We start from the raw sequence: 12,449 nt of genomic DNA, 5'->3' as shown, positions 1-12,449 counted from the left end.
GAAGTTACTGAAATATTTGACCAATATCATTTTGGTATTTTGCTGGGTAATGTTTCAGGAAACACCCAGTACATGTTACAACCTGGTCTTGTAATCTCCACTACATTGAAAATATGTGTTATAACAAGCTTCTGAGTTCTGTCATTTTTATTTGCCTTGCCAATTTTGGTTTGGTGCCACTATACTGTTCGTAGGCAATGGATTCCTTTGACTAAATTGCATTGTTCTTGTTTCCCTGTTATTGAATTCCTCCTGTCTTCACCCCTTCTGATCTCAGTCCTCTCCTCCAGCCCTACAACTCTCCTAGAACTTTGCCCTCTCTGAGTCCAGCCTCTTGCAATATCTCAAATTTTAATCACTCCACCACTGACTGCTGACAGTTCAGGAATTCCTTTCTTTACATCGCACTCTCTCTCTCTCTCTCAATATCTCCACCTCCTCCTCTATGGCACACCTTAATTCTTACCTCTCTGACGAAGCCTTTGATCATCATTACTGACATCTCCTTATATGGTCAGGCATCAAATTTTGTTTCAGGATGCTTCCATGCAGTACTTTATGGTATTTTACTGAATTTTAAATGCTAGATAAATGCAAATTATTGTTACCGGAGCAGACAGTAGTAAAAATCCCTATTCCCCCACCCCAGTTCCCTGAGGCAATTAAAAATGTCATTATTATCACCACTATCTTCACCAGGACCAGCTAGTGCAGCACACATCAGGAATTTCTCATCTGTATGACTCACTTGCACATTGCGCCATCAAAGGGCCTCAGTCCCATTTGGAATTAATTTTTAAACCAGTTATACACAATCAGAATTGCAATGACACCACCATCTATCTGACAAGGTCAGAGCCAGTACTGTAGATTTTTCAGAATTACAGAATAATTGTGCAGGTTCGTTAAGTTGAGTGAATACCTTCAGTAAGATTTTAATCTCGAGCGGCAAGTAAGTGTGATTTTAACAGTGAACCATGGCCCCCATGGCAAATCATGTACATTCATACAAACTGTACAAAAACGGTCTGCAATCATTGTGCATATTCCAGTTCTTGGACAAAGTTATTCGATTTGGCTCACAAGTCCAGTCATTTTTACAGCCTGGTACTTTTCTCCTCTTCAAGCATAGAGTCTGCTTCCACCATTCTTTCAGGCTGGGCATTACATATCATGACAACTTGTTGCGTAATAGGTTTTCCCCCCTCTCTCTTCCAATTTTTTTTAATAACTACAGTACATTGAAATCCTGTTCTCTGAAAGCTACAGTGAGGATGCTTGAATCATGGTCAAGAACTAATCCGTTAGCATTTCTCTAGGCTGTTGCCAGGTATTACTCACCTGGCTCCACAAACACCTTAGGAAAGACCTCAAATTAAGGACTACTGGCTGATCTGTTCAGTCCCTGGGGAAAGTGAGACTGACATGTGCCATGCATTCGCTACTCACTGCCTAATAAAGTTCCATTTGAGGTATTGCAAGAGGTATTGGACAGTTTCTCCTCTGGTTTGCTCAATTAAACAGCCAGCACAATTGTAATAATTATATATCTAACTGCACCATTATAAATATCAACAACTGGCATTAAATCAGAGTGCAAACTGCTATAGTTTTTAAAATATGAATGGCTTGATTTCAGAATCTATATTCTGTAAAATCAAAAGCACAGAGTGAAATAATATACAAAAAAAATCACTCGTATTGCAACAACCCTGTTCTGAAAGCATAGCACCACCTGCAGGTAAATACCAATGAATATGAAATAAAACTCTCCCAGTTCATAATGTTCCTCAAGTTCGGGTAATCTATTGATCCACTTGAATAACATCTATGACCAGAGTGTGGGCAGACAGCCACGAGTGTTTATATTGTTTATTGTAAATTACAAAATTATAGTAATTGGAAAATGCTTCATTTGAAATCCCAACCATAAATGGGGGACATATTAGAAAAACTGTATCAAAGGTCGATGCTGAAATTTTATAAACCTAAAAATAACGGATGAACAAAACTTTTGCTCACAACAGTATCAACAGGTATTATTGCTCTGAACCAATCTGATTGTTGCACATTCCAGTCTAACTCAATTATGCTCCAATCACTGTCCATATGCACACACTTACCAGTACGTCAGATAATAGTCACAAGAATCTAATATTTCCTCTAATTTGCTCAAGGATTAAGTTAAATACTTGTGTGTATATATAGTAACCTCATTAGCAAAATCCGTTGTGATATCCTGACCCATGTGCTTTATGCTAGCTGGTTGTTTGGGTCATTCTGCTCTGAAGTTCTATGCAGAGACCAATAGACACTGTTGGAAAGAGTGATTCGCAACCATAGTGCTTAAATTGTGTTGGAGCATGCAATGTTCATAATAGCCAGACTCAGAGAATCAAGACATCGACAGAGCAGAATGTTGCAACTTGCAACTCTGAGCATATGTCAACTAAACAGGGTACCAAAAATGAAATGTAGTGAAGACCGTATCAGGCAAAGTGACCACAAACCACAGTAACCAGAGTCTGTATATTAATGAGGTGAAGGTAGCCAAGTTCACAGACCTCAACAGTTCAGTTCTATTTTGATTAAAATAAAGCTAATGCTTTTCTGACCTCCAAAGAGTTATTTCAAAATAGTAAGAATGTTTTAAGTGTCTACAATTTCCTTTCTTTTGCCATTCAATTAGTAGTTTTAATGTAATTTTATATGTTTATTTGGCAGTTTTAACAATAATACAGTTCAGAAACAAGATGTTGAATTTGTCCCTATTAATAACTGGCGATAATCCTTAGTGAGGTGAGAAGGAAGACAATGGAGTGCATTCAGTGTTATACTTACTGAAAGGCCTTGTCCATCCTTTATGACAAGACTGATTAATCCTGCCTCTCAGTTAGACAAGCCCATAGTTCTACACTGTTAAAGATCAATCGACTTGCCTAATTTACTAATGCAACTAGAAGAATCAACCGGGGCTGACACTCAGTGATAAAAAGCCCTGCAAGTCAATGTTTTATCAGGTTAAGTGGTTTTATCTGAATAAACTTTGAAATTTGAACAATGCTCTGTTTGTATATGGAGGACAAGTACTTTCATGGGCTTAGGTCAGTGGGTTGCCCAATGGCAAATAGTGTGCACTCCATATTAGGAAAATAGGTACCCTGTGAGGAATGTTCCTGTAGTAGTGGGGTGACTTGATTTCTGGCTGGACCTCCAATGAGAAACTCACTCTGCATCTTCTGAGGAATACCCACTACATCTTCTACTAACCAGACTCTTCCAAGGCCACTGGTATGGCCTTTGTTCAGAATTAGATTCCCGTGGGTGCACACCCCTCCCACCCAATGGCATCTTAAATACACAATCTCAGAAAAGGGGGAGAGATGAAGAGGAATTTCTTCTTTTAGAGGGTAGTGAATCTGTGGGAGTCTTTACTGCACAGGGCTTTTGACTCTGGGTCATTAGGTATATTAGTGGCTGAGATAAACAGATATTTAATCAGTAAGGGTATGAAGGGTTATGGGGAAAAGGCAGGAATGTGGGGTTGAGGATTATCAGATTCATCACGATCTCATGCATAATGGAGCAGACTCATTGGGCTGAATGGCCTACTTCTGCTGCTATCATCCTTTTAAGTTGCTATTATCAGACTCCCCAATTGTCAAAGAGTCATAGGGATGAACAGCATGGAAATAGACCCTTCGGTCCAACCCGTCCATACCGACCAAATCTGGTTCAATGCAAGGAAAGGAAAATACATGTTTATGCTGGTCATGGTAATTTGGGCAGTTTAACTGTGAGACAGTGCATCCTGTTGTGAACAATAAGAATTATGAGCAAAGTTGTAGCTCAGAATAGAAGGGTCAGTAGCAACGTGAATGGATAATTGGCTGTATGACAGGAAACAGTAATGGTTAATGGATGTTTTTCAGGCTAGGGAGGTTAGCAGTGGATTTCTGTACTGGTCAGTGTTAGGATCCTTGCTTTTCTTGATGTGTATTAATGATCTAGACCTTGGTGTACACAGTACAATTTCAAAATTTGTCAAAGAGCTTTCTTCAAAATGATTACTTTTTTTCAACCTTTCAAGAGGTTGCTCATTTTCTAAACTTCACTGTGGACTGAGACAAAGAGAGTTACACACAGAGTCTCTAACTTGATTTTAACAAAAATGAGCTGCTCAGTTTTTGAAAAATCTTAATATTTGAAAGTACTGCAGCAGATCTCCAATGGCATTGCTCGCTGGATTTTTAGTTGTTTTTGGATGAGAAAATCATGTGAGGATCCTGGTTGATTACATTAAATACTGTCTCTGGAGAGCAAAAAATGCATATCAAATTTAATCTGTTACAGATTAATAATTCAAAACCAAAATGAGCTGCTACTGGTCTGTAAACAATCATCTGTCACATCTTTCCTCTTACGTATTATTGCGAACGCCATGAGGAAATGTAAACCAAAACATCCAAATTTATAACATGGCCCAAATGAAAAAAAAACTTTGTAACTTTAGTACAAATCAGAACTGATACAGATTAAATATGAATTAGCAATCAAATTATACATTAATAAAAGGTCAATTTCACCCGAAGCAACAAACTTTCCTTTCTGTATTACTTGTATGCTAAAGACCGTGACACACAGTTTCTCTATTTTTAAATATAGCTTTTGAAATTTGAGGCTGTGTCCATGTAACTGATTGCATTTTAATGCATGGTAGTTTTTATTTACAAAATCTGAGTACACCCGCCACTGCCTCTCTTTAGCCTAAAGATGCTGAAGTCCATTATAGTGCTCCCAAGTGACAGTCCAACTTTCAGCAGCACCACCTCCAGGCAACAACAATGATTAGACAGAGCTTGGATATTGTGTGATTTTTAACTAGATAGAGCTCGGATGAGACTGGTCGAGAACTTAGTATTGTGACAAAAGAGTTAGATTTTTAAAGAGTGGCAAAGGAGCTGAACTCATCCTATTTAATGTCAGTAATGCAGTCAATAAGTTATATGAAATTCCTCTATCTGTCCTTACGTTTAATATTCCTCATCCTATTACATTTTGAAAACTAATGACACATGAATGCATCAATTTTTAAAATATTATTCCCTTTTAACCCTTAAGTATCATGCAAATAGAAACAAACAGAACCTACTGAACAATTGCTGGCATCTGAACCACCAAAAGTATCAACATTGCTTGAATTTGAAAAAAAAATAGTAACAAATAGTGTTTAAGCAGGTACATAGTGTCTCTACAGTGCAAACCTTCCATCAAAGGCAACTCAGAAAATCATTCCTACAATAGAGTATGTTATGATTATCACCAACTGCAATACAATCCCATTTGTATAAAAAAACCCTTCAATCTTCTGATTGAAAAACGTGGCCCAGTTTGTCCGTTGGGAGTGGAAAGCAGACGTCAGAACTCTCCTCAGTTTTACAGACCAATACTCTATTGGCACACGTGATATTTATGTAAAACATTGTAGGTTGTGGATACATTGTGGTTACAGGTCTTGTTATAAGATCCTGTGCAAATCTCCGACTGCATTTCTACTTAAGTGTAGCCTTTAGATTCATTGCTGTTCAGTAAATGGGGTGTATAGAGCTTTTCAGCAGGGTAAGGATGTCTGCTTATTAGCCCTCTTATCGTGGGCACTCTTAAGAGCACCAACAGTAATTCCACAGACTCCCCCTCAGCCCGTGCTGTTCCCCCTTCTCCAATGAAAAAAATTCACCCAGTTAACTCCTTTAGTATCAGTAATTCCCTGTATACCTAAAGCTTCAAAACAAATTCTAGAAAATCTGCCAAATAGTCCAAGTCAACAATATTTGCATGACTTTTTATAAAACCAAACAGACAGATTCCAGCAGTCCTGAATACTTGAAGGTATCACTAAGGTGCTTGGAATTGCTCAGCCTGACCTGTGCCACCATGTACAAAGTCACAGGATTCCAAACCGATTGCTGAAATTAAAATTCCACCTTGTTCTCACAGAAAAGGAAGTGTGCAGTAGAACCAGGTTCAATCTAGGCATTCAATAGGAATTTGGATTTGTGGAAAGGGAGAACGTGCAGGGCTACAGGTAGAAGGCAAGGGGAATGGAACTTGGTGCATTTCTCAATTGGACAGTCGATTGATAGGTTGAATGGTCTCCTTCGGCACTGCAACAGTTCTGTGATCCAGTAAAATTGGTCAGTTGGATTAGGGCAGGAGATGCTGGGGAACATTTCCTGCAGGGTTAGTGACCTATCCCCTTCACTGTGGCAGTGAACACCCAGCACCAAATTAACTGTGAGCTAAATAATGTCTGGCCTCTGATGCATCTGGTTGGATTCTTCCTTTATGAACCCTTGACTCAATTTTCCTTTTATAACATATTTTAAAAGACCTTTGAAATTTCCTGAATGTTTAATGTTCCTTCATTGTAGTTCCAATAATCCTCCTAGTTGTTACTCCCTCTCTTAACTTTCTCTTAGGGAACTGACTGGATACATGAAAGCCACAGCAGGTTGATCCCTAAACTGACAACAGTGGCAACAGAGTAGAACTTGAGAGTATGAAGTAAGGCAGAAAGATTACAAGAAATGTGAGTAACGTGTTCCAATGTAAAATCTGAATATGAATGTATATGAATAACAACTATGTGAATACATAACACATTGATGCAATTTGTGGCTGAGATTTTAAAGGTTGAACCTTTGTTACCTGAAATGGGCAATAATGAGCTGAACCAATCAATCAATCAACCCTTGCTTGAAAAGGTTTCTCAACATCAATGTCACTTTTTGCTAAAATCATGATTTAATTCAAAGTAGTACTCCATCTGACATATTTCCTCTCACTTTTCTGATGTTAGGGCTGAAGAGCCTGAGTTTTTCTAATATTTCCTGTTAGTAGTCACTCGCATTAGGGAATAATTTTACAAGATTCCTGTGCCCATGTGCAATTTGAATAGTTCATTTCTCGACACAGTACATCAGTAAGTTTTCATTCATTCCATGCTTCCAGAATTTAGTCAGTTATCACACATTCAATTGGGATGTTCCTGATGTGTCAGTACACTCTCTAAAGTTGATCAACAAACCTACTACTTAATCAAAACTCTCTCAGTCATTCATACCCTACCCTGGTGGGCGGCACGGTGGCACAGTGGTTAGCACTGCAGCCTCACAGCGCCAGAGACCCGGGTTCAATTCCGATGTGTCAGTACACTCTCTAAAGTTGATCAACAAACCTACTACTTAATCAAAACTCTCTGTCATTCATACCCTACCCTGGTGGGCGGCACAGTGGCACAGTGGTTAGCACTGCAGCCTCACAGTGCCAGAGATCCGGGTTCAATTCCCGCCTCAGGCGACTGTGTGGAGTTTGCACATTCTCCCCGTGACTGCGTGGGTTTCCTCCGGGTGCTCCGGTTTCCTCCCACAATCCAAAAATGTGCAGGTTAGGTGAATTGGCCACGCTAAATTGCCCGTAGTGTTAGGTAAGGGGTAAATGTAGGAGAATGGGTCTGGGCGGGTTACGCTTCAGCAGGTCGGTGTGGACTTGTTGGGCCGAAGGGCCTGTTTCCACACTGTAGGTAATCTAATCTAATCTTAACATCCTGTGTATTCACACATGCACTCCACAATTTTTAAATTTACTATTTAAAAATACTTCACTCAATGGGCCTCTTCTGCTGTAGAATGTTCTGGGAAGAGGGAGGCTGACATAAAACATCCCATTCTTCCTGCCCCAATCCCTAATGAAGCACCCCACTACCCACATCCCCGCACCCCAACTTCACTGCCCCTGCCACCAACAAACCCCAATCCCCACGGGAAAGAATAAAAACGTTGGACAAAAACAGAAGTGGTCACATGATGGGAGTCCCTTCCTCAATCAAATAGGTTTCAATTAACATTTGAAGAATGTGGCCCATTGTTGACACTACGTCTCTCACATCCTCCCCTCCAGATCACCACAATCACCCACTGGCCATTGTGCTCTCTCTCTTCTGCCACACTCTTGACTTTTTTTAAATTTTTAGAATACATTCAGTCAGAGTCATGGAGATGTACAGCACGGAAACAGACCCTTCGGTCAAACTCATCCATGCCTATCAAACTCATCCATGCCCTCTGAACCTTTCCTATTCATATACCCATCCACATGCCTTTTAAATGTTGCAATTGGACCAACCTTCACCACTTCCTCTGGCAGCTCATTCCATACATGCACAACTCTGTGTGAAAAGGTTGCCCCTTAGGTCCCTTTTATATCTTTTCCCCCTCACCTTAAACCAATGCTCTAAAGCTTTGGACTCCCTACCCTGGAGAAAAGAACTTGGGCATTCACCCTTTCCATGCTCCTCATGATTTTAAGTCAGTCTGTAAGGACACCCCTGCCTTGAATTCCGATTGTGCAAAGGTGTGGCCGGGCCAATGCAGCATTGTTCTAAACCACTTCTCAGGCCCTAAGTGGATTAGCTCTCCCACTGTTGGTATCCATACAGACTGTCAACATATCAACATCATGGCAAAGGACTCCCATGCCGATCCTTTGGTACAAAGCATCAATTGTCTACGCAATTTTTAGAAGAAAATTTTACCACGTTTCTTCGGGACATCTGGCATCTTCTCCTTTTTCCTGTCTTTTCTCTCAAATGCCTTTTTGATATTGGAGACATTAATGACCTCCTCAGACTCTCTCTCGTCCAAATGTTCTGCCATCTTGGATATCTGCTTTGCTGGTTCCTCAAAGTTTGCAGATGTCACATTATGTTCTGACAACATGTGCGTTACAGAGGCATCAATGGAGGTTTGAGTCTCAAGGGCTGACCCTGTGCCTCCAGATAAGATGCTATGCACCCTTCCTTGCCCACCCATCACTGCGCAGTAGTCAGTAGCTCTTTTGCCTGGTTCAGATGCACTGATGGGTCCCTGCTCCAGGTTTTGACCGAACTCCACCTCACTGCTACCTTTTTGGGAAGATGATTCGGCAACATCAACTTGATAATGCCCATTTCCTGGTCTGCTTGTTGGAGTTTTGTACTGTCCACCGTCTTTTGAACTTTCATTAACTTCCCAAACCTGCTCCTTTTGTGAAGTTCCATTAGCTGTGCTAGTTTGGTCACCGTGAACAAAACTATGTTTCTGGATTTGAGTCATGTGATCAAATTGAGAGTCTTCAGTCTTATAAGAGTCAATGTCCTTCACATCAAGTTTCTTTTCCTGCACACTTTGTACCAATTCATTGGATTTACTAAGTCGGTCTGCTTGCTGAGACAGATTGTCCTGTTCACTGCTCTCAGTATTACAAGGTGGACACAGCTCTTTGATATTTATATTAAAGTTAATTTCTCCACTACAGAGAGTTTGGGTTTTATTTACTTTCTGTCTAGCCAGTCCAAAATGGTTCAATTCAGATTTATCTGTATTCTCCAGAAGTTGAGGAGAAGAAGCATCTCTTCCATCCTGATCAATTTTGCTGCAGTTCTCATGCTTTGCAGCTTGCTCCTGATTATTGCTCTCTCCACAATCGATGAGACAAAATGCATTGGGTTGAACTTTGGTATTAAATAAGTCTGCCTCTGTGAATGGTGCACTTTGGTTTAACCAACTGCCACCCAGTTTGGTCTCCTCAACTGGGCTGAAGTTCCAACTAGCACAAGTATTCAAAGTTTGATTGGACTGACTGACTTGTTCACTGACCAAAGCATGATTGGAACCTTTATCGTTTATTTGTATCTCCTCCCCAGTGATGGAAGGGCTGAACCTCCTCTCAGCATCACCTTCTAGTGCAACATCTCCATGGTCTTCAGGGGACATCACTTTCTTCAGCAGAAATTTATCCATTTGTAGAGTTTGGTTACATTCGTCATCTTCTGGATTTAGATTACCGTAATCAGTTGAACCACATTGATCCCCGTGTGGGAACAAGTTGTTCACACTTGCATCTCCAGAAGATGATGCAGGCAGATCTGATGAGCTGCTTGCTTCACTGAGTTGGCTCAGTTGTTGATCTGGTTTACTTATGTATAGCTCAGTCTGAGAGAGGAAACGCTTCAAGCTTCGCTCACTCCCACATATCTTGACTTCAGTGACATTATGATCACCCAGACTTTCTCCTGTGGTTTGCTGACACAAATCAGCTATTGTGTTTTCAGTTTCTTCACCTTTGATACTTTGTTTTTCTGCTTCCTTCTCGCTGTGCCTCTCTGCTGAGAGGATCTGATTAAAGGCCATCTCAAATCGACTTCCCACTAATTCACCTACTGATCCTACAGTGTCTTGTTGTTCAAATACAAGAAGGCTTGGAGTAATCTCACCTTCCTGGGTGTACTGTCCTCCAGGTGATCCTGTGTTTTGGATCTTGATAGTTTTTTCCTGTAGCTGTACCTCATTCAGTGGTTTTTCCTGAAACATTTGCTCACTGGGTTCTGGAACTGCTTCTGTGACTTTCTCAAACTCCTTGTTGCTCACCTTTTCTGATCCACCTTCATCCTGCTGAACAGCCAGTGGGTGATTTCTCGGCCATCCGCTTTCCTGCTGTTGCCAAGTCGGCTGACTTTCCACAACTGCTTTGCATGTTGGAACAATGCACCCATTTTCCATTCTCCGTTTATTTTTAGTTTCAGCTTCCATTCCGTCACAAATAGCAAAAGCTTCCTCTACAGCACTATCATTTTCTGTACCCCTCTCAATGTTTACTGTTGGAGAATCTAGTTTCTGAGCAGAATTATCCTCATCCATTCTCTCTGTATGAGGCTGCCCCTCAGCCTCGTTTTCCTGATGCTTCACTCTATGTTCAGGGAGTGAAGTGCCTGTGACACCGAGCTGTGCAGTACAGTACAAAGAAGCAACAGACTCCACTTTGTTCAAGTTCACTTCAATATTTGTACCTCTGGCTGGGTTATCGTCTAGCTTTTCCTGGGTTTCTTCAATGTCTTCAAGGCTTTTCATTTGTTCCATTTTAACACTTGATTAATGAGAGAAAATATCATATGAGTTATTCCACAAAGCAGAGCTTGTTTAACAGACAACCAACCTCCACTGAATGTGCACCAGCTACTGTCCTTTTAAAGCCATGTAGTTGGATACTTTGCCATAAGGGCTCATCCCTTTCCTACTAGGGTGATGTAATGAACTAGATTAAGCAGAAATTTAAACAAGGGACAGCTGATTGGCTGAATTTAACAGACTTGAGTAACGCAGCATAATTTATGCCAAGAAAATCCACTGCAGCAACAACAATTAAACCAGAAATAAAGTCCACTCATGAGATATACACACTTCACTGTGACCCAGGTTTGTTTACTATTCTTTGGTCATTAATTCCTACCTTTTTTCACAACTGCAGGTAAACTAAAAGCTGGTTTTGTCCAGAATTCGCACATAGAGCAGCTGAGCTGAAAGCTCTGGAAAACTGAAAGGCTGTGGCACAATCGCTTATCTTAATCCCTGACCTCTGGTTTACATACCAACACACATAAAGGTTTGCATTGTAGCCCCTGCATCTGCTCATTGGTTAAAGCTGTGGCCTTTGAAGAGATAAGATTTAAATTATTGACATTGGGTCTTTGCTATGCAACGGAGTAATATCATGTTGGTTTGACAAACACAGTGCTCTAGCTTTCAAGTCCAGTCAGACCCCATTGTGTCCCATCTCGCTTTCCCCATTGCCCAGCAAACCTTCTCCCACAAAACATCATTCAGAATTAAGCCTTGACAGATTCATTTGATGACACATTCAAAAAATCTGATTGCCTCTGTAAGTAATTATGCTGCACAAACATAGGAATCAGGAGTAGGAATAGGCCATTCAATCCTTTTGGGCTGGTCCACCATTTACTTAGGTAATGGCCGCATAGATAGCAAACAATGTGGCCTACACTTTGGCAGATAAATAGTCCAGGTATTAAGAACATGTGTCTCCTCTCCTCCAACATCTTGATAGTAGGCATTCTGACAGATCTGATGATTCACAAAGTGGTTCATCATGCATACCTTACAGCACACATCTGTAGAATATTTCATCTAAGTGCCCTGCAGCAACCTCACCCTGAGGGAACTGGCACCTGGGCCATTCTTAATTCACTGCCTGCAAGCCATCTGTGGCTCTTAAATCACCAAGATAGACAAGCAGGAGGCTGGCAGAACAGAGTATACCAGGCAGCATGAGGAGGTGGAGAAATCATGTTTCAGGTGTAACCCTTCTTCAGTTATACCCGAAACAGTGACTTCTCCACCTCCTCCTCATGCTGCCTGGCTTGCTGTGTTCTTCCAGCCACCTGATTGTCTATCTTGGATTCCAGTTTCTGGATCAGTGGTGCTGGAAGAGCACAGCAATTCAGGCAGCATCCGAGGACAGGCAAAATCGACGTTTCGGGCAAAAGCCCTTCATCAGGAATAAAGGCAGAGAGCCTGAAGCGTGGAGAGATAAGCTAGAGGAGGGTGGGGGTGGGG

The 12,449-nt window shown here is 41.0% G+C and overlaps 1 protein-coding gene across 1 annotated transcript in view; it reads right to left on the bottom strand.

Moving 5' to 3' along the window:
• The window catches only part of coro1cb (coronin, actin binding protein, 1Cb), a 172,991-nt gene extending 161,959 nt beyond the window's left edge, over positions 1-11,032 (bottom strand). Inside the window, exon 1 of the mRNA XM_043715528.1 lies at positions 8,594-11,032. Coding sequence (XP_043571463.1) covers positions 8,594-10,955 — 2,362 coding nt within the window. The 5' untranslated portion in view covers positions 10,956-11,032. The remainder of the gene's footprint in view (positions 1-8,593) is intronic.
• Between the last annotated feature and the right edge of the window lie 1,417 nt (positions 11,033-12,449).

The sequence above is a fragment of the Chiloscyllium plagiosum genome, chromosome 25 (assembly GCF_004010195.1).
Source record: "Chiloscyllium plagiosum isolate BGI_BamShark_2017 chromosome 25, ASM401019v2, whole genome shotgun sequence".
NCBI lineage: Eukaryota > Metazoa > Chordata > Chondrichthyes > Orectolobiformes > Hemiscylliidae > Chiloscyllium > Chiloscyllium plagiosum.
The sequence above is the reverse complement of the archived record's forward strand: the minus strand, read 5'-3'. Positions and strand labels throughout refer to the sequence as shown.